Source organism: Solea solea, chromosome 8, assembly GCF_958295425.1.
Source record: "Solea solea chromosome 8, fSolSol10.1, whole genome shotgun sequence".
Taxonomy (NCBI): Eukaryota; Metazoa; Chordata; class Actinopteri; order Pleuronectiformes; family Soleidae; genus Solea; species Solea solea.
Window position 1 is genome coordinate 227,500 of NC_081141.1, and position 22,782 is coordinate 250,281.

The 22,782-nt window shown below is 43.5% G+C and overlaps 1 protein-coding gene across 1 annotated transcript in view; it reads right to left on the bottom strand.

Moving 5' to 3' along the window:
- Positions 1–22,782, bottom strand: part of LOC131463407 (nuclear receptor subfamily 6 group A member 1-A-like) — a 74,581-nt gene that overhangs the window by 21,751 nt on the left and 30,048 nt on the right. The window contains exon 3 of the mRNA XM_058635091.1: positions 8,611–8,634. Within this exon, the coding sequence (XP_058491074.1) occupies positions 8,611–8,634 (24 nt within the window). The remainder of the gene's footprint in view (positions 1–8,610; positions 8,635–22,782) is intronic.

A 22,782-nucleotide genomic window follows, 5' to 3' on the forward strand; every position in this document is an offset into this window, starting at 1 on the left:
AATTACATTTATTTAATTGTAATTAAATAATTCCAAGTAATTCCAGTCAGTTGTTGTTGAGATGAAACTTGGACTTCATATGAATACGTTAATGATTAAAAATACCAATGTCAATTGAAAGCATATACATTGTTTGATAGTAGTTGTTTTGTAGTTAACACTGAGGGATTCAATGTGGCCTAAAGTGACAAAGTGGTTACATGTATGCGTCCCTGTGTGTACAGCCTCGCCTCCACTAAATTCTGTAATGCGTCAATAAACACTCTAGGTATCTTCTGCAGCGACTGTACAAACATCTCTAACTGGAAATAGACGAGCTGGCTCATTGAAAGCAAGATGCTAATGTGGAGGTATTACACTGATAGTAGCCCACACTCATTTTGAATGCCAGGCTATTACTTTGGGAATGACATGGTATTCCTGTGACATCATCACAAAGCTGTAAATATATTAGAAATAAGATGTTATTACCATAATTACACAGGTAAAGAACATATAACCATACAATTACCATGTTGTCACTGTACAGTAATGTAAAGTATTAGAATATTGAATTGAAATAATCAATATATTATCATTATAAGCTATGATTATGTCAAGTCAACTTTATTTCTAGAGCACATTTAAAAACAACCAAGTTTGAGCAAGTAAAATAGTAACATAAGAACAACAATAAAATGACGGGTTGACTCTTCTTATCCTGAAGTGAACACAGAGAAGAAGTGGGTCTTTAAAAGTGATTTAACATGTTCAGTGGTTGGGGCAGATTTCATTTCCATGGGTAACTCATAGGGTTTAGGGGCAGCTACAGATAAGGGCCAGGCTTTGGTATCAGAAGGCCAGGGTGGTGAGAACCCACTTCCCCAGCAGAGGGCAGTATCACACAAACACAGAGCTCCATGTGAGCTCTGTCAGCAGACAAAGAGCCTGATAATTCATCAGCATGAGCTGACTTGTTCACTCACAAACACAAACACGCTGATCAAAGTGAAGCAGTCTGTGACCTGAAAGGCAGCTGAGCAGCCATTATAATCTATAGATGTGGGCCAGCAGCTTTAATAATGGAGGAGAGGCTGCGGCGGCTCCTGCTGCTGCTGCTGCTGCTGCTGCTAATCGTCTAGTCTGCTGCCAAACATCCAAAACCACCTTTGATGTTATTTGGTTTCTGTCAGCTGAAGGGCTTTATCTTCCAGCCGTGGCTCACTTTTCTGAATTAGATGACACAGATCTGAATCCAGCTTTTAAAAGATGAAGTGGTTATGAAACATTATACAGTTATCCACATTGGAGATGGAACATGATCGTCATGGCTCCCTGTAACTGAAGACAAAAAGCTTGTGTTGTAAATCCAGTGTCGTACCACATACCTGTGCATTTATTCAGTCATGTGGTTGAAAAATCCGACACTGATCAAAGAATCACCAAACACAGACACACTACGAGTGTTAGCTTCACAGTGGAGACCCCACCCCGAACCTAGTATGAAGAATCTCCACAGCGGATTGAGGCACATCAGGAGGGACGTCCTCCTCCATGGCCTTTTGTCTCATTCCAACTGAGGGTCTCAGTCAGGCAGATTTTTAGAAATCAGTGCAGCCAGCGACAGATGTAGAACTTATTTTCAGCAGCAAGAAGAAAGAAGATGTACACAATTCTTTTTGTGCAAGACTTCTGGTTTGACATTTCCAGTCAGCAGTTGTGTAACTTCACGCAGCAGGCAGGACAATAACTGAACCCCCCCAAACACCAATGAACAAGTACTTCACCTGAACAATAAACTGAACTGGACTGGCCATACTGCTGCTCTCTAGTGGAAGGGTCAGGGCAGCAGACAGGAAGAAGCTGGACAGACCATCAACTATCATCTATGATGGATGGCACCTCCTGCAGGACACCATCACAGCACTGGGCAGCTCCTGCTCTGAGTAGCCCACATGAAACCCACATGAAACTCCTCCCATGAGCCATATAACCATTTTAATTCATATACAGTAAGTGCAATAGATCACATGTGCTACTTCATGATGCATTTCTTCCGATCCCAACCAATGCCCAAATTATGACAAAACTACTCATGTCAAGCATGTCAATTATGTTTGAATACATACATACACTGATGGACATGTAAAATGACATGTAATGTAATGAATAAACTGCTGAAAATGTGGGTTTGCTTTGCTAAATGACGCTAGAATGTGATGAATCGTGTCCTGTCCAAAGCTAACTGTGAGTTAACAAGTAGACCGGGGGGGAATATTTTTACATGACTTGAAAATGTACCAACATAATAGTAGGAGGTCAACATTTGGTGATATATCTCTACCACACGCTCACCTTCTGATACCATAACCATAGCATGAAATAATCAATACACCAAATATCAATATTATAATGAATAAATGAAGGCACTCTAAAGTAACACATATTCTCATATATAATTTGACGTGACAGAAGTACAAACACTGTTACAGCAGGTCATTTTGTGCAGACTTTTAAAGTCAGCAGCACAAAGAAAGATTTGTAATCAACAGAATAAAAAATAAAGATAAAGTTCCCAGACAGAAAACGACTCACAGGAATTACTGTATCCACCTCGGAATTGGGGGACATGGCCAAAAACACACTGCAGATTATTCATGACTTATAGTAAAATGCTGTTACCATGGTAATGCTGCAAATTCAAAGGTTTTGCAAAAATTCCATAAATTGATCCTGAGAGCAAACAGATGGTCACATACTCATGAAACTTGACAGACTAGACAACAATAGCACACTTTTGAGTCTGATGTGGGTCCAAGGACTGTGCACAGCAGAATGGCTCCACAGCGCCCCCTAGAACATTTAAAATAAACAGCCCCAGCAAATGGTTTCACATACACACCTTTATCAAGATAAGATCTAGAATAAAAGTCTCTTGGACATCATTTAAACCCAACAGGAAGGCAGCCATTTTGGCTCAAACTGACATTTGGGCCCTAAAGGAAAGCTATATGTGTACATCCAATAGAAATACAGGTACATATTATATAATACAGTAAAATACACTTGTAGGGAATGCAGCATTTGCAAATTGCGCTTGTTCTGATCTGATATACAGTGAGAGGAAATTTATGCCTCAAGCCTAAACATGACGTTACAATTGGATTTTACCCTCAACAAGCTTTTTAAAGGAGAATGAGAAAAGAAGTCACAGCGGCAGCATCTCTCTGTGCGTCTGTGCTGTGTCGATAATGACAGGTTAGGCTGGCAGCAGGGCGTCTGCTGTACGCCTCCTTCAAAAGAGCTGCCGCTGAAGCCCAAGTGGGACTGGAGCCTGTCAAATTACAGTGGAATCCCACTCTCTCTGTCTGTCTGTCTGTCTCTCTGTCGGTCTGCTGTCAACTCTTTCCCTAACACGACTTCTTTTTTTCCCATCTTTTGTCTCTCTCTGTCAGTAAAACCGATTTTACCATTCGGAGACAAGAAGTGGAAATGTTTTTACAACAGTGTCCAGCTCATGCTCCCTCAATGTCTCCCTGCTATTTGATCAAAGTGTGTGAGTGTGCATGAGTGTGTGTTTTCTATTCGACAGCTGAGACTGAGTCCCACACACACTGGTTTGTGTTTTCATTAAAACTGCTGGAATATTGTGTCTTTTAATAGAGCACACAATAAATAGCGATGACTGTCAGTGAGTCCTTTGCAATCCGTTTGAATCAGGGTTCCCACACCTTGGTTGACATAAAATTCAAGGACTTTCCAGGACCAATTCCCTCAAATTCAAAGGTCGAAAAGTGTTGGTCCTTGGAATCTTGGGAAAATGAGTACATTTTCTATTGTGAGCCAGAGATCTTGAAATTTGCATTTCTTAGGCATCACGTAATTTGCTTGCTCTTGTTTTACTCGCTCATTGTTCTGCATGGAATCTCACATCAATAGCAAAGAGACACAGGGTGTTTGTTGTGCGTAGACTTAATCTACATACATCAAGCAATGCTCACAATACTTTTTGCGTTCCCTTGCAATGGTTTCCCTTCTCCGGTGCTACCCAGAGCTCCCGGCTCTCCCCGTGCAGCATGAGGCTGTGCCTCAGTCGGCGCTGCCCACCCGTGCATGGCACTTGCCCCCCGCAAGAACTCCCCAGAGTTGAGCACTCATACTCCAGAACTTATTTCCTGGCCCTAGTCTGGATGTGCTTGCACTCTGAGAGCTGCTTGGTCAAACACATATAAGTGAAGAGTAAAACTGTAGGAATATCCTGACTTTTAATACGTCAGATAATAAAAAGTGATGACTCTCAGAGGCCATTTTCTCCACTAGGTAACAAAAGAGGTCTCTACAGAATCTTCCCCTCACATAGTCCTCATCCCTTCTTTGTCCATATCTAGTTCATCCCCTATTTCTCTATCCTCCAACACCACACCATACTCTCCCACCCCATCCCGCTCCATCTCTTAACACCCCCCCTTCTCTCTCCTCTTCTTGCTCCAGAACTGTCAGATGGCATTAGCTCCTTTCACGCTCATGGCCTGTAGGAATAACAGCCGTGAGCCTCGCCGAACAGCACCATTCTCCTGCTCCAGTTAGCTCTCTCCACTCAGCACAGGCTGCTGCGCAAATACCAATGTTATTCACGTTGTGCCCCTTTACTTACACAACATGCCCCACCAAAAGGGCAAAGCTAGGCGGACGCAAATCTGGGCAGAGAAGGTCATGGCACGGAGAGAAGACGCCTATGTGTTGTATAACACGGTCACGCTCACTCATAATTATGAGCTCATCCCCCCGACTCAAGGATCGACCCACAGCTTTGCTAAGATGTGGATCAAAAAAGGATGCACTTCTTATCTGGCTTATGGAGGCACAGGCCCGGAATTTTGTTAAATATATCAGGTTTGGATTATTTCCCATGACGGCGAGTTGTGGCTGAAATTAAAAGCCCACCATGACCAATAAGCTGTAAAATGTGGAGAAGTTTTTTTTTGTGTGTGCAGAGAAAAAAAATGATGGTAAAATGATTGAAATGTGACATGCATGCATGTAACAGATGCTGCTGTCTGTGCTTCATGTACTGTACCCCACTCTGAAAGGATTTCACTTCACTCCGAGTCTGTTGTACTTTCAGCATCAACCTGTGATGCAGTGAAATCAGCTGTCTGTCACATTTAATGGTGTGTGTGGCATACCACCTGCTGGTAGAGCCAGACCAGGCCAGGCCAGGCCAGGCCAGGCCAGGCCAGGCCAGGCCAGGCCAGGCCAGGCCAGGCGAAGCCAGACCAGGCCAGGCCAGGCCAGCATCCCTCAGGCTGGAAAACTGAGCACCTGTAACTAATCTAACGCAGTTGGAGGTGAGATTATTATGGCTGCTGTCGCTGTGTCTGCACTGATCATCTGTACATTTTATCTTATAGATTTGGGGGTTTTGTAGTTTGGAACAGAAACATCAAAGTGCTTAAAGTGCTTATGTGCCTAAACAGCATGAGTACAAGAAGCAGAAATGTGGTGCTTTTCTGGACCAAAAATCAGCATTTTTAGATCACAGTGACACAGGAGCTGGTCTAGTGCTGCCTCAAATGCCAGAGTCACAGACAGAACAACACATTTGAACTCACTAATGGAGGCACCAGTGGGTCAACAACTCCTGTGTGCCGTGATGTAAAATCACTGACACAGAGTTCAGGTTTCTGACATAACAGCTGTATAACAGTGAGATAAAGACATAGAGATTTAAGTGGGAATATAGTTTAATGACCCTTTTGTTAAGTGGCTAAAATCTGATTTGCGTGGTGTAAACGCAGGTGCAAAGGGCATTCAGGGATGACTGTGTGCCAGTGCCTCCTAAACCTAAACTGTCCCTTTAATAAATTCACTTTTGACGACAGAGCTTTTAGCCTGTTCAAATAAACGTGAGAGAGCTGTTGAGCTGAGGTTTGAGAGGATTGGAAGTGAGTACAGTGTAATAATTGATTACTATTCCATCACACAGTCATCTGGAGAATGACTGCATGTGTGCAGCTAAAGGAAAACTGCAAATGCATTCTTAAGGAAGTAAGCTGCAATATGGAAACACAATTACCACTTTTGACAAGTAGGCGCCGATAGATTAATATGAATATGGGCTCAGTGTAATTTCTCATTAATGTGTCGTCGGCGAGCCCAGCATGGAGGGAAGGCTAAGAGGCTAATAATCAAAGCAGATTAGCCCAAGCTCTGATAGATACTACGCAAGCCTGCTAATCATCTGAGTGGTAACCATGAATCATCCCATCACTGTCAGGAATGAGGAGTGTGTTTCAACTTGTGATTTTGATCTGAAGGACACATCAGATCACCGCCCTCTGCTGCCTGTGTCACAGAAACTCCTCAGTGTTAAAACAATATGTTTATGCCTGTGGATATTACGAGTGGCCAGGAAGGGTGGGTGGAAACACTGCAGCTTCAGAGCACCGGTGTTACTGTGATCTCCTGCCTGCCTGCCCTGTGATTTGGCCTTAAAATCATAGACCTGCCCCTCATTGGGCTACGGGTAGAGAGCTAATGACATGCTGAGTGGGCTAACATGACTATTAGCCCACTGTGAGCAGCAGGAACTGACAGGAACACAATTCTGTCATTACATGCTGAGGAGACCTCTAATCAGAGAGGCAGAGACACTAGCACAGGCCAGCAGCACCGACTTTGGTGTGCAGACAAAGAGGTAAAGGCCTCATCTCTGCTCAACCTTCAGGGAGGCTGTCCAAGGTCGTGACGTGATGGGGGATTTTACAAGAAACATTTAAAAAAGCACATGCTGCTGTAGTTACTTGCCATCATCTACGTAAACTGGACTCACTTCAGATATCTGTCTGTGCAGAGACATTTCACATGTGAAAAAAAATGAGCTGCAACTAAGGCTTACTGTCACCACAGATTAAACTGGAGGTTTTTCATTTTTAAAAGCCCAGAGGGTAAACTAAGGGTGCCAGGAAATCAAAATATAAGACTAGTCAAATATAGAGTGAAGGCTGATCCCCTCTGATGGAGCAGTATTCTACAATTTATCATGTCAATCATTCTTTTTACTCTTGACCTTCACTGCCTTACACTGATATTGTCCCTTCACCCAGTCTTTACCATGGTTTAGGTTTGCAAGTAACGATTAAGACAGAAAATGTTGATCTTTGAAATGATGATGTTCCTAAATGTCTTGTTTTGTCTGCAAACTCAAATCAATCAGTTTTAATGGTTCGTTATATGGAGCAGAAAACCTCAGAAAAGATGCACATTTACCAACTATAATTATTAAAAAACACATCAATTATCACAATCATTTATGATTTGTTCAGTAATTCAATGTTTAGTTCATTTTTATAGAGCCATAATAATTGATCTATTATATAATAATTTATTTTTTTTGTTATATGGAGGAAAGAAACTGGAGTGATAAGCACTCAAACCAATTAATTGATTATCAAAATAGTTGATGATTAATTTAGTAATTGATTAATTGGTTAGGTTTTACTACAGCGGCATAAAAGTGAATACATTTTAATCCCTTATTTGTTGAGAGAGCTTGTTTTAATTGTAAAAAAACAGAACAACCACTCAAACCACTTTGCAAAATAGTTTACAATTAATTTAGTAATTGATTAATTGGATGGTTTTTAGTAAAAAGCCATAAAAATGATACAATATTCACATTTAAAAAGCTGAAAGCTCAGAGCGCTTGTTGAAATGATTGATTACGATGTTGACGTTTCACGACGTAATCAATGAATGTATTTGTTGCTATAGATCCACAACATACACTAGAACACCCAGTAATCCACTGCATATGACCATCAATGGAATTTCAACAAATACCTGACAGCATGTTTAATGTCCTAATGCAGGAAACCCCACTCCTGTTACACTTCAAGCAGATTAAAGCAAACACAGAGAGAATGATGAATCTCTCTGCTGGAATGTTGTTGCCTACAATCTGTGTAACTATGTTATTAATAATAATAATAATAATAATAATAAAATAAAATCAAACTTTAAACTTCAAACTTTAAACTTTAATCATACAGTGTAATCAGTACGGACACTCTGAGTGCTGAGCTGAGCTGTGCTGGATATTATTGTCTTCATTTGACCATGTCTTTCCAGTTCTGCTTTTAAACACCTGCCGTTTTTTTTGTGGGATTATTCTGGATTATTCACATGCAGTATTTTTCTAACTTGTGCTCATGAATGTGAGCTTTAACAATGACAGAATTGTTAAAGCTCACATAAGTATTCTGACTACAGATGGGACTTTTGTTTGATTATATACACACATGTACTGTATGTATACATATGAGCATGCAGCAGGAGGCAGGAAATCTGTTATTATTTCTGCTGTGTTTTCATTGACTACTGACTTGAGAGGTGACAGGAGAAAGTGCGCTGGAATGTCTGGGGTGACTTCTGTGGACATTTGAGTTCTCACATGCAGCCCTTCCAGACATGAACAGCTTAACTTTGAATAAATAATAACAATAATTCACTCATTTATGAAAGAAAACAGAATTAAAGCAAGTGAGTAACCCAGTGTCAGTGACCCACCAATAACAACAGTAGTATCACTTACTGTAGGCGGCACAAGTACAGAGAGAGTATTCCACTTACCTAGATTACTTTCATTGATTGCATCTGTAAAAATAAAAAAACAAAACCATTATCAATACACACAATCAATAGAGGTGGAATGTCAGGCTTGATTTGAGCACTGAAGTTGGAGCCTTTTCACTGGTGATGTTACGTCTACGTGCTGTGTCGGGGAACTGGGCCCGACATGTTGAAGCCTGCAACTGCAGGAAGGTGCAGGTATGCAGACAGGAACCAAGAGCATGATGATGGTTCAAGTATCACAGTGTTTCCACAATAACCATCAAGTACAGAACATAAAGATCTGTATCACAAGATATTATCAGTGGCATTCTTGTATGTAGTCCATCATTGAATCATGTCAAATTAACATTTAAATATATTTTAAAACAGTCAAGATGAAATATGAGAAATTGCATTACGCCCTATCCAAGTATTTTATGTTGCACAAAACAGAAAATGTATATCTCTATATACGAGTAGGCACATTATTATGTTATTTTCATTATCATTAAATGAGCTCTGCAACTGGGCACAGAGAAATAAGTAAATCGATATCGTTATGGATCCACACATTTCATATACTGGCAAAAAGTCCAATATCCCTGATCAAGGTGCAGAACGACCCTAAGGAACTATTTAAACAGTAAACATAATTAATGATACAGTAACCTCGTGTAGCCAGTGCAGTAGTGTTGTTGGTACAACAATAATTCATGTTCATTATTTATAAAACTGAAGTCACATCAGATGTAACGTCGGGACGTGTGAATATTTAACACCGATGAATAGATGTCTTAGAAAATGCCCAGAACAGCCTCGTATGACTTATCAGATGAATCTAAAGTCTACTTCACTGCTGCCCTCCTCATCAGCAGCACGGTGAAATGCTCCTGACATCCTCACACACCAAGTGCCAAGAGCAAGGCAGCCTTACAAGGCACAAAATAGTGACATCACCCAAACTAGGCCACAGCTGTTTGCTTCTCTGGGCTACAAATTAGACTCAATATGTCACACGGCATCACATCACGGCGCGCTCGCTGCAGGAGGAAGCAGCGAACTGTCTCCCGCTTACTTTCTGCTCTGTTTTCAGACACACAGATACGGGTTCATGCTAATTTGCACTCGACGAGGAGTGAGCGGTGGAGGGCGTATTTGTGGGCAATGGATGAATTATGGAGGGATTTAAATAATAAATAGGCCCCTTCTTCATCCAGACAAGTGAGTCTTGAAAGGAGAGTGGTACTAAGGGGGGAGACGGTGGGACACTCTGTGGATGATCTGGGGCATATGAATTATACCTTACTGCGTCCATTCTCGCTTATCATCAAAGCATCAAATGAATTATTCTGTGTGTGTTTCTCCGCTTCATAAATGTGTGTGTGCACAACTGCTATAGCTTCACTTCACCAAGGAAGCACTGAGGCCTAATATGAGAACATATCAACACACAAATAACCTGGGAGCTATCAATTAGCTATCGGCTGTCAACACATTTCATGAGGCCTTTCATGGAGAGGCACTGAATTTTCACAACAAGGAAACATTGAACATCCTTTGAGATGTGAGCTGTCCTTGAAGGGGGCGGGGAGCAGGAGGAGGGGGAGTGGGGGAGAGTGGGGGAGCTCAGGAGCAGATCCCCACTTGGGCATTGTGTAGTCTAAAAATACTTCAACCAAGCTCTGTGGGAAGATCTCACCCAAAAACCAACTCTGTGCTGCTGTAACAAGGCAAACGTCCCCACTGTGGGACAAGTAAAGGACTATCTTATCTTATCTTAACTCAGTGGTTCAGCAGCAGTATGTGGGGGACATCAGAGAGAGTCTGGTAACCCTAACCCTGACCCTGACCTTCTGCTTCACTCTAAGTCTGCACTTCCAGCAACAAAGACTCCATTCAGACCTAGAACCTCCATCCTCAGTCAGGGCACTTACACGATGCTAAATCAAATGATTGTGTTAGTCCAACTAAAAATGGACTTTGTATCCCTGATTCAGGATCTGGATTTAACAGCACAGCTTTATTATTATCACTATCCTCATCCATCCTTCATCTATGACGTGGGCTTTTCTGAAGGTAACATGAGGAGCTGGAAACAATCCCAGGTGGCGTTGGGGCGAGGAGTGTGTTAAACCTTGGATGAGATGATGAAGACGATTATTGTTATTAATGCTATCATTCACAACTATTCCCAGTCTCTATCTCCTTCCTTTACGCCCTCTTCTCTGTCACGAGCTGCTTCTCTCCTCTCTCCTCTCTCAGCCAGTCGCAGCAGATGTTCATACACCACAAGTCGTGTTTTTTTAACTGAGTGGAACAGTTTGGTTCGGTAAAATACAAATATATTATTTCACATTTCCATTAGGAATGGTGATAAAGTAACTAGCCCCAACTGTTCCACCCTTTAGTACCCTTCCCTTGGGGTACCAGAGTAAAATGGTACAGTACGGTCAGGGTTTAATATCCCATGGAAGTCGAGGCGAGCTCGACAAACCGAGCAGGAAAGAACGAGCTGCTGCATGTCGTCCATTGTTTCTGTTGTGTTGCGTTCAATGTGGACAGTGAGTGGACGAACACACACATGCAGTGTTTGTTTACTACTGAAGCAGAAGTGAAGCTTCTTCTTCCAGAGATAAGACAACACTGTCACAATCAGGTCATTTAAATGTGCGTCCATGTAAACGATGGAATTAGAAATTCCTTCAGAACAAATCTTTTCAGAATGAAGAAAGTTTGCACATGTAGCCATAGCAACTGTCAACATGGCTGTCAGTGAAGACATTCAGTAAAAAAAGACTTCTGCCACCTCACAAAAGGCTGACAGGATATGTCAAGAATATGTTTGTTCATAGGTTCAAATCTGAATTATGATCATTTTCCAAATATATAACATTTTGGAAGTAAGCGTGAGAGCAACTTCTTACAAGAGGAATAAGACGGAGTGGACCAGCTGTAGACACAGTACGAGTCCCGACATGTTGAGACACTTCCAGCAGCTCTGTGATGTTGATGTTTGGTCTAAAGCTGCAACAGGAGCTGAGGCCCCAGGACGGGGACGTCACTCCTTAGTCTAGTCCCCGGGGAAGTACACTCCGACCCCTGCAGCTCTCCAAACCCCGGATGACCATTGAAAAAGGGGGGGACTGGGAATGATGGGGCTACTTCACAGGCACTCACATTCACCCTCACATTCAGCCATCAACCTCAGGCTGACACCAAACCCCCGGGAAGCCACAGCACTCAAAGTGAAGGTCAAAGAGCTGAAGAAAACACAAGGAGGACGCACTGATCAAAGTCCAGCAGCAGCTTCATGTCCCACCCGGGAATCTGAGACCGGCTCATGTTTTTAACTCTGGTTTCTGAACGATGCAAAACCAGCACTTTATATCACATGTATGTGTATATGTATATGTACATATATATATATATATATATATATATATATATATATATATATATATGATAAAACAGCTGATCCAGAGCTGCAATAAATGCTGCTGATTGGTAGAACAAATACAAAAAGCCCTGAACAATCATCATTCAAAGGTCCACATATCCACATTTACATTAAGTATAATCCATATTCCACATATTTTAATATATTTATGCACCTTTATATTTCAGTGACTGTGTTGTCGTGAATGACAGTTTGGAAATGAGTGGAGAATATTTTTCATTTAGCAGCAGTTTGTGAGTGTTTCATCTTATTGCTCAAATGACGGCTTTTAATACCACAGCATTCATAACCCGTGCCTCTTATCGTGGCTCGCTCTAACACTTGATGGAATTTGCCGTCGCACAATGGTCGGAAAAATACACTTCAAAGGCAAGACGCATCTAATCTCCTCCACTCTGCACATTGCAAATTTGCTGTGATAATAAGATCCTGCCTTCTCGAGCGTTCTTAGGGATCTGAACCAAGGATGAGAATTTCATCTCTCTCCCTCAGCCCCTACTTCTATCTTCCATTGCTCTTCCACAGTGGCCCTGCTGACGTGGGGGTGGGGGGTCTGGTTGTTGTGCAGTTTGAGTGAATCTCTGCAACAGCAATCCTGCATATCTGTTGAGCCCATCCCATGCTTATGTAAAAGCCCTATTTTTACACTTTTATCACACACACACACACACACACACACACACACACACACACACACACACGCAGAGAGACGCCACTGACAGCACAACACAGTGACCTAGTTTCCACGTGGCCCATGGATCAAACACGACTCCCTCAGAACTGCTATAGGCACAAAAACCTGGTCGAGTGCGTTCGGTCGGACCAGCAGCAAAGTCTTCACAGGGAGCTGTGGCTACTTTAACTACAGCTGCAACGCTGATGTCCCAAAACAGCACCACCCGCCTCCTCAGCCACAGTCACAAAGGCAGCAGGAAGCCCCTGCAGGTAAAGCCATGTTGAGTGTAGTGGAGGGCAGGCTGAGGACAGCTTTGTCGTCGTCGGCTCAGCTGCGGGACACACTGCTACGACCCCCCCCCCGACCCCTGCTGTTCCCCACTCACTGCGACCTACATACACCGCTCCACCCCCCTCTACAGGTTATCTGTACACATGAAGGAGGTTATGGATGGAGATGCTATCACAGAGAACACATTAGCACAACAAAGAGTGAAAATGCCCTCAGGATAATGAGCTGATCCCTTAGCGAGATGTTTTCCACACAAACGTGCTCATGAGAAGACACAGTGAAGAAGAAGGAAATGCAATTTCAGCTCAATCCATGAAAAAAAAAAACTGTGAAATTGAGGCTTTCATGCACAAACTATAACTTTAATTCCTTTAAGGAACATTCTGGAAAACAATTTTGCTTTCTAGCAGAATCAGATAAGACGATCTATTTCTCCTTTATCTCCAAGTGTCCACTAAAGGTTCATGACGTGTTTTGCTTACTGTCCACACGGAAATGGAACAAAACTTTTTATCATTTTGAAAACGTGGGTTCATCTCCAACAGGGAAATGTTTCTGGTGTTTTCAGCGACAGCACTGATGAGGAATCAAACATGACACTCTTCCCGGAAGAAGACATCATGGAAGAGTCAGAGAACGTCAGTGTGTTCATGTGTTCATGTGTTCTGTTGACTCTTCATGTGTTCTGTTGTATTCCAGTGTCATGTTTTCCTGCGGTGGAAAACCTTTGCTGTTTACAGACCAGAAGAAGCGTCTGATGTTTCTGATTGGCCAACAAGGCTTTACAGTTACAGCTTCGTCGCCACCTGTTGACTCGGCACGTAACAGTATGTTTTTGTGGGAACAGGATTATTTTTAAAAAGTGGAGAAAAACCTCCGTTTTTAAAACTAAGCCCATTCAACAAAGCAGTTTAAAAAGGCTGAGTCTGCATTTGTGTCCGGATGTGTCACAACTCGAGTAACAGCTGTGAACAAGCAGCTTTGTTAACACATATCTCCAGTTTAATTTACACCTCATCATCTTTCTAACAAGCGTTGTTGTTGCTCATTAGTACTTTTTAAATGTAAGCAAACAACGGCACAGGAGAAAACCACTTTCCTGTTTACACCCGCATACACATGACCTCGTGCACCTGAATGGTGCATCTGGACGTGTTCAGGTGTTAATGTGTAAGAAGATGAAGCTCAAACACAACCAATAATGTGATCACTGTGCAATCACTGACTCGTGATGACAGAAGACACAGCGTTACGCTTCCAGTGTTACACATACAGAAATGAGCTGTGGAAACAGTGGGAAATGCACATAAAAAACCCTACACTCTGACTTGCTTGTATGTTATTGTATAAACTGCATTTAAACTATAATAACAGTCACATTCAGTGTAGAGTCACCAACCAGTCAGAAGTGGGAGTGACTCATGTTTTCATCATTTTTCGTTCCTTCAAATCCTTCAAATGAACAGATAATGAATATTTTTATGGCATGATAAACTAGAAAATACATTTTACTGCTTTAAAAGATTTTAGAGTCATTGTCCTTAAATACTTAATGCTACTAACAGCCCGCGAAGACGAGTTCCAGGCGAAAGACGGCGATGGAAGCAGAAAGGTGCAGCGCCTCCACAGTGTTGACATCAACTGAGAGATCTGCTTTAATATCATCTAGATCTGACTGGGGGGCAAATCTGTGTTGAGGCCAGAGAAAAAGGCCTGTGTGGCAGCATGTTGCCGAGCGTGCAGCGCTGCATGTTATCCAGGTCACTGTGATCTAATCAGGTGTGAATGAAAGCATTTGGCAATGCTCCAGGACGCGCTACGCCATCATCACTCACACACACACACACACACTAGATTTGTGAGGACGTTTTCTTTATAGCAGTAAACTCTGTTTCTGATGGATGACCCGTTTTGAGTGTGTGTTAAAATGAGCACAAACATTTCTAACTCTTCATTGATCTTTTTAATGAATAATTCAGTTTGTGTCAGTAAGTGTGTTGTGGTACCGACACGTAGCAGCAACTACTAAAAGATTCAGTGAACAAATGATTTGAATTCCTTGATTCTACAGCCGTGCTATGACAACCCGGCCCAGGTTGTACTGAACTCAGCTCTATGATAAAAAGACCAACAGTTGTTGATTCATGTGAAGAATGTTTAAAACATACAAACAGGACTAATCACGGAATATTCCATCATTCTAAACAGCGCATGGGAGCTAGTGGAAGCGATGCAGGGTTTACTGCTTCAATGTATTCACAAAGACTCCAGACCTTGGTGTGTTGCATTGGAGTCATGAAACATGTTTCATGAAATGTTTTGTAACTTTTTAATGAAACTACAAATGGTCCCATTTCCTGACTTTATGTAATCAAACTAATAATTGAGTATTTCTGCGTCCCTAATATTTATCTGAGTGACAAAGAGGTAAAGCTGTCGCAGTTAAGACATTTTCACCCGATAAATAAACTAATATTTGATTTAATATACTGTATCATGTTAGTCTCAGTAGTTAGTCTAGTGTAGTCAGTCTAGTTGTGGTTGAGTGTGTGAAGTCAGTTAGACACACACTGCTCTTAAATCTGCCTGAATCACTCTCAATACGAGGTAACGTCACGTGTGACGCGTCGTCTTCCGCTGCGATGGCCTCCTTCATACCATGATATTTCCTTTTCCATCGTGATCGTGACAGCTCTACAAAGAGGCAGCTATTGTGTCTCACTACTGTAAAAATGCAGTTTACAAACTTCAACTCTTCAACCTCTACTACTGTAGATTTATAGTTTCCCACTGGACGCCACGTTTTTCTGTGAGATAACATCCATGTTCCATGAAAAATCGCTCTTCGTCGTCATTTTTCTCTTCTTGTGTTTGGAGGTTGCTTGGTCTGTTCTCTTTATGATAACGTTGATTTTATTTCCTTCGTCTTGGCTTTCTTCTTTCCGTCTTTGTCGTCGTATATACTGGAATGCAAATAAAGCTTTATTTAAAGACCGCACACATGCTTTATGCGCACGCTCAACATCTTTTTCTCCGTTTTTTGGGGCATTTCTGTGGTAGTGTTACGGCACCACACACTGGCCTGGCATATGTACTGCAGTGTTTGGAGACGTTTGTTAAAATGATGCCGTGTTAACGTTTTAAAATGGCAAAGAAAGTGTGTCTTACAACCATGAAACACCGGAATTATCCCTTTAGGTCACAAAAAATCTCTACTTGGCCTCTTTTAAACTATTTAACACTTGTGTTGCTATTTGTGAGTTGGCTTCTGTTAACATGACATTCATATTTACTCCATCATTCCACTCCATCAGCACTGCAATTTAACAAATCAAGGGACTTAACTCACAGGATGTTGTCTTGTCACCCAAACTCCACCCACAGCTGCAGCCGTTCAATAGAGAAGCTTTACACTTTCAATGGTCTGAGCTCCCACCAATCACAGCCTCCCCAGAACAACCCCCACCCCCACCCCCCCACTCCGGGGCCATGCAGCCAATAGAAGCAGCCCTGGTTCCCACATGACTCTGTGTGCTGCCGTCAGTCAAATGCCTCATATATAGTGCATGCCGGAAATTGTGGATCAGTTCAATAACCTGCGTCTCTGCCAGACTTTTCTGTGTGTGTGTGTGTGTGTGTGTGTGGGAATGCATGTGCTTGTTTATCTATGTGGGAGCAGAGAGGGAGAGAGGGAGAGAGGGGGGGGGGGGGGGGGAGGTAGGGAGGGAGGGAGGGATGAGGGACATTTGTAAGACTCTTGCATTTGCAAACTCCTGGCTGTCTTCCCACTCGAGGCAGAGAAATCAGACTGAAAGACTGTGTCAGGAGTGTGTGTGTGTGTGTGAGGGAGAGAGAGAGAGAGAGAGAGAGAGCGAGAGAGGGAGTGTGTGTGTGTGTGTGTGTGTGTGTGTGAGGGAGAGAGAGAGAGAGCGAGAGAGGGAGTGTGTGTGTGTGTGCGTGTGTGAGTGTGAGTGTGTCTGGGAGAAACACTGAGACAGGAACTCGTTTGACTCATTTCAGCAGTAACTTTTTCACCGGTCTACACGAGGCTTATCTCCCAATATGGAAGCGGTTTTTTTTTCATTTTGCTTGAAAGCATTTTTTCTTCTTTTTTTGGTTTCTGCCTCGTCAGTCACCACAGACTCATGCTGCCCAACGTGTGACCATGCCCTGGGTAAGTATTTCAACTATTCAAACTCTTGCACTCAGAACTTTTCTAATTGTTCTTATTCATTTAAACTGCAAAAGTGAATTAAAAAAAATGAATTTTAAATTTACAATTTTTTAAAATGAACAGAAGCAGTTTTGTGTGTGTGTGTGTGTGTGTGTGTGTGTGTGTGAGAGACCAGACAGAGGCTCTGTGTGTGGGAGACTTTTGAAAAGGATGTATGTGCGAGTGTGCGCCAGACAAAGTGTGCCAAGTGAGTGTGAGAATGTTTTTCTTTCGTTCCCTGAACCTCGCTCAGTGGAAGCTGCTGCGGTCGCCGGTAGCGATGTTTAACTGGGAGGAACTGAGCCAGACAGTAGACAAAAGCGAGCGGGGCCGTCCAGACAGGGCAGGTCAGCCATTAGCGGCAGGAATGGAGGGACAGGTCAGCCAGCTGCTGCTCTGCTCCATGAAGGGAGGGGACGGGAAGGGAAGGGGGCTCCCCGCCTTTGGCGGCAGAGTCGGAGTTAGAGAGTTACAGCAGAGGCAGGCGGGGGGGGCGGGGGGGGGGGTAACCACCTCTAACAGTGCTCACCTTGCACTTCGCCCTCTGTGAGAAACCTGCTTCAAACAGAGAGATGAGCCACTTTTGAATGAGCTAAAAAAACATTTGCTGGAAATCTTTCTCAACTGCAATCTGAACAAAAACTGACTATGTTAAATACTCGAGTTAACACAAACTAAACTAAAGGAAAGCAAATTCATCTTAAGAAGTGTAAATGTCGGTTAAATATAGACCCCAATAAAAGAGGAAGAAGTGAACTGACATTGTTTTTCTCTATTCCCCTTTCTGTCTTTCTGTTGTCGTTTCCCCATGAGCTTGCGTGCGTGTGTGTGTGTGTGGGGAGGGGGGGGGGGGTTGTCCCTATATGTATTTGCCTCAGTCTGCTTTTGTCTGGAGCTCTTAATCCACAGCAGAGTGTGTGAGGGAGAAAAACATCACTCCTCATCACAGATGGCTGCTACTCACAAACAATGGCAACAATAACACACACGGGTTTGTGTCGTCAATATTCAGTGAGAATGTGTGAGGCTGCAGGACTGAAAGCACAGTCGTTCTGTGAATGCCTGCACATGTACAGTCTTGTTACACAGATACACATCTCAGCCTCCTCATCATCATCATCATCATCATCATCGTCATCGTCATCAACAACAACAACAACCACCACACTCCACATAACCCCAGTTAACAGAGAATCAGAGAAAAGTCCTTTGTTGACAAAGTGATGAGACTTTAGCATTTTGTATCAGAAGGTGGTTTCTGAAAACCTCAACCCAGCCAATCCAGTCCAGACCTGAGTTGAGCTGTGGATGGACTTTGGTCCCAGGCTTGGAGATGTGTGTGTGTGTGTGTGTGTGTGTGTGTGTGTGTACCTGGATTTGAATAGAAACCAGACAGTGATGCCCCCCCCCCCCCACTCCCCCCCATCCTCCCCTGTCACCACTCCCGTGCGGGACAATGAGGATTTGTTAGCGCTCAGCCGCGAGCCTGCTGCTGACACAAAGCGGACAAGCTTCCCAGTCCCAGGCCCTGGCGTGTAGAGCAAGCAGGACACCAGCGAGGGAGGGGGGAGGACAGGAGGGGTAAGTGGGGGCAGTTTGCAGGGGTGGGATTAGCAGACAAGAACGCCGGGTTGGGGGATGGGGGCCCAAAATGAACAGGAAATGACTGCCTTTGATGAGACGGGAGGCAGATTCGCACAAGCTGAACTCCTCCGGGCGTCTTTTTTTCCCCAGCCGTAAAAAAAACCTGTTTTAGCAGAAAATGTCTAAACACTTCAAGGCTCACATGAAGTTGTTCAGTCCGCACACAGGTGCTAAGCCTCCTTTGTTTTCATTCCCTCAGCCCCCCCACACACACACAACCTTTCCCTTCCTCTTCCTCCCTCCAAACTCCAGACCCTGACCATGTCATTGCACTCAAAAACATCACACCTCAGTCATGTTGCAGCAGGGAAATCAACCACTGACCACAGCAAGTATATTTGGCCGTCTGAATAAATATTTCAAAGCCAGAAAGGCGTGTGGAAAAATACTAAAAATACAGCAGCACAGACGAGGAGATAAATGGCAGTGGAAAATCTGAATTTACCAAGAAATAAGGGGAGAATTTGTCAGAATTGAGCTGGGACTCAAACAGCAGCAGAAAGCTCGTCTTCCTCACGGATGCCACTACATTTCCACGTCTCTGACCGTTCCATGTGAGGGTTTGCGTTCCAGAGCCTGAGAGAGCGATGTTAACGTGTGTTCAGTGAATATCAGGGTCGATTAGAGCGTCTCATCTGGTCGGGCCTCAGCAGATTAGACAGGCGGAGCAGATACAGGCCGCGGGGCTGCTCGTCTGCCGCTCTGACCCACATTGCTCTGATGTGTACGTCACTTCCCATTATGCTAACAAACGGACGCCACATCAGCTGAGCGGGTCGTGATCTGCGTAGCCCTCCCCGCCGCGGGGGAGGCCTCGCTCATGCCATCATAGGCCAACCTTGACCCTCCCGTCCCACCGCCTGGCTACAGGAAGCCTGGATACGTCCCTGTGAGGCACTGCCATCACAGATCTCACTCCGAAACTATGTGGGTGGCAGATTCAGCACAGCAGCAGAATGTTGACCTTGATGCTAATTTACTAACGTGTTTGTGACAGATGAGCTTTATCATTTGAGCCAAATGCAGTGTGAAGATGAATCACAAGCCACAAATGCTGCGTTCAGCCAAATATCTGGATGAACTTTCAATATTAAGATGAAAGCAAATATAATGACTTCAGACACTAATTAAGACACTAATGAGAAACGTTAGCAATTAAAACATCCAACATCGATTGAAAATGTTTAACATTGCCTTTAGTTGTCAGATCCAACATGGCCTAAAAAGACGTTTCAATTTAAGTGTGGAACATCTCTGCATGGTAACATCAGGAAGTGACCGTGCATAACATAATATAATATAATATAATATAATATAAAACACTCATTATGAGTTGATGTGGGTCTGAGAACTCTGCTTTTACACGTTAAATAATCACAACAGAACAAAACTGCAGCCTCTGATTTTTTGCAAACTGCAATGTTTGCATTGTTGCGACTTCAAAAAACATAAAGAGCAATTGTTCAGCTGTGATATCTGGTTGTGATAACGGTGTCAACACTGGACAGACATATCATGTGCCTGCCCTCTGCATGGTGATGATGCATGATGGGAATATCTACCATATGAAATGCTGAATTTCATCTCTCATCTGACGTGTCCGCAGATAAACATGTCCACAGACAGGCAGAGGACTATCACTGTGCACGGAAGCTTTGGTTCTGCAGCTGGCCGACAGAGACAGGTCTGTGTGCAGCCGGCCCAACAGATAATTGGCAGCTACGGAGTGAAAAGCAGGCTCAGCAACAGATAAGGGCCATGTGGAAAGCTCCATAATCAGCACGGATTAGCAAATGATAAATCATGGGTTCACACAAGTATGCTGTCACTGCTGAGCCAGAAAAAGAGAGATATGGAGAGAGTGGGATGGAGAGCATGTGACAGAGCGTGAATAGGAGAGAAGATGTGGATGTTTTTGCTTTGAAAAGAAAAAAATCCTCCCAATAATACCATCTAACAGGTCAGCAGGAGAGGCAGGCTGAGAGGGGAGGGGAAATTAAAAGCTCTGCCAACACTCCAGCTAATACAATCTCCTGCCTGTCAGATTACCTTCTTTAATCCAAGAAGGTTTAACGCCTCTTAGAAATCAGAAAGGAGACATGAATTCAGCAGAGATTTTCCTCAGCTGGAGGAGAAGAGGAAGACGAAGGTGTCGGGTTAAGTCTCTGAGTAACTCTCCTAAACACTGGCCGCCGAGTGTTTGACTTCATCAGGGCTGCAACTCACAATCCTTTTCATAATCAATGATTTTGTTGTTTGCTCTCTTGATCGATGACTTGTCTGGTCCATAAAATGTCACAACATGTTGCAAAATGTTAATCACCTGAAATAATGACACATAAAATAATAATAATAATAATAATAATAATAATAAAAAGAAAAGATTCACATCAGAAAACTTAATTCATTTAGTAATCTGCCACTGATGACAGAGAGTCATGTGACTCATCCCGTCATTCATAAATGCAGACGGACATAAAGATTAACTTGAAGCTGATCAGGTCAACAGAGCAGAACACAGTGTCCCTGCAGCGGCGGCGACGGAGAGTACAACGGGACAACATGTCGCTGGGATCAATACGCCAGTAAACATTTCTTAGTGGGGTTGTTTGTGCTCCTGTGTTCATGGTGAATCACCTCAACTCTTCTACTCTTGATAAACGCATCATCAGCACTAGGTCTGTTTGCGTGTCAGGCGGCTCGTGCAGGCAGCATCTGAGGAGAGTAAAGCCTGATCAGTATCCAGGTCGGTCCTGTGCTGCGTCTCAAAAACACCTCTCAGTGTGTGGCCTGTCGCTTTGTGTGTCTGGTGGGCTGCAGGAGACAGAGGGTGTTTTAAGATGACGAGGATGAAGAGGATGACGAGGATGACGAGGATGATGGTGATGGCCCAGTTTCCTGCTCCCTGCTGTGTATTACTGCAGTCCAGGGTGCAGTGAGTGTCAGCAGTGGGGCAGACGAGCTGATCCTCGACACTCCCGCGGCTGCACTGCATCAACAGGTTTAACCGTGGATTGTGTGTCTCAATCAAGACCCAAAGAGATTCCAGTATGACTTCCCAAATAATGGAATATGAAAGCTGGGCAGAGGATTGTGTGTGTGCATGTACGCTTGGACAATGCCAGTGTTCAAAGTGCGCTGGGAGTTTGACCCACGGATAAAGTCTGTTCAAGACTGAAATGTCACGCTTGAATCCAGACGACAACCACAAAGGGCTCTCTCATCCCGCTTTGTTACAGATCCTCAAAACTGCTGCGAGACAGAGACAGAGACAGAGACAGAGAGAGACAGAGACAGAGAGAGAGACAGAGAGAGACATACACAGAGAGAGAGACAGAGAGAGTCCAAGATTCATATTCATCAGCCTGAAATGAAATGAGCCGACAAAGCTTTGGAGAGAAGAGAGAAGAGAGGGAGAGAGAGAGATTTGACATGCTGCTGTCAGAGTGGATAAGTCAACCAGAGCCAGACTGACGTGATGTCATCAACTACATCAGTCCCAGGTTCAAAGGTGAAGGCTGACAGGCAGCCACGTCCATCAGCACTGACAAGCAGCTGAAGTGAGGGAAAGGTAAGTCATATGCAGCGACGGTTGTATGATAGTAAGTCACTAACAAGCCAGATTCAGAGCAGAGAAAGGAGCTGCCAGTGGTGAGTGTGTGTGTGTGTGTGTGTGTGTGTGTGTGTGTGTGTGTGTGTGTGTGTGTGTGTGTGTGTGTGTGTGTGTGTGTGTGTGTGTGTGGCAGGACGATCCGTGGCACGTGGAGGCAAAGTGTTGGCACTCGGCCTCACGCTGAAGCAGGGTCGGCCTGCTCACAGCTCTGTGCATCACTTTACTGCTCCAGCTAAACGTTTGGGTGTAATTATATTATGCGTCTTTAAAAGGTGCTATATATGAATTATTAGTAT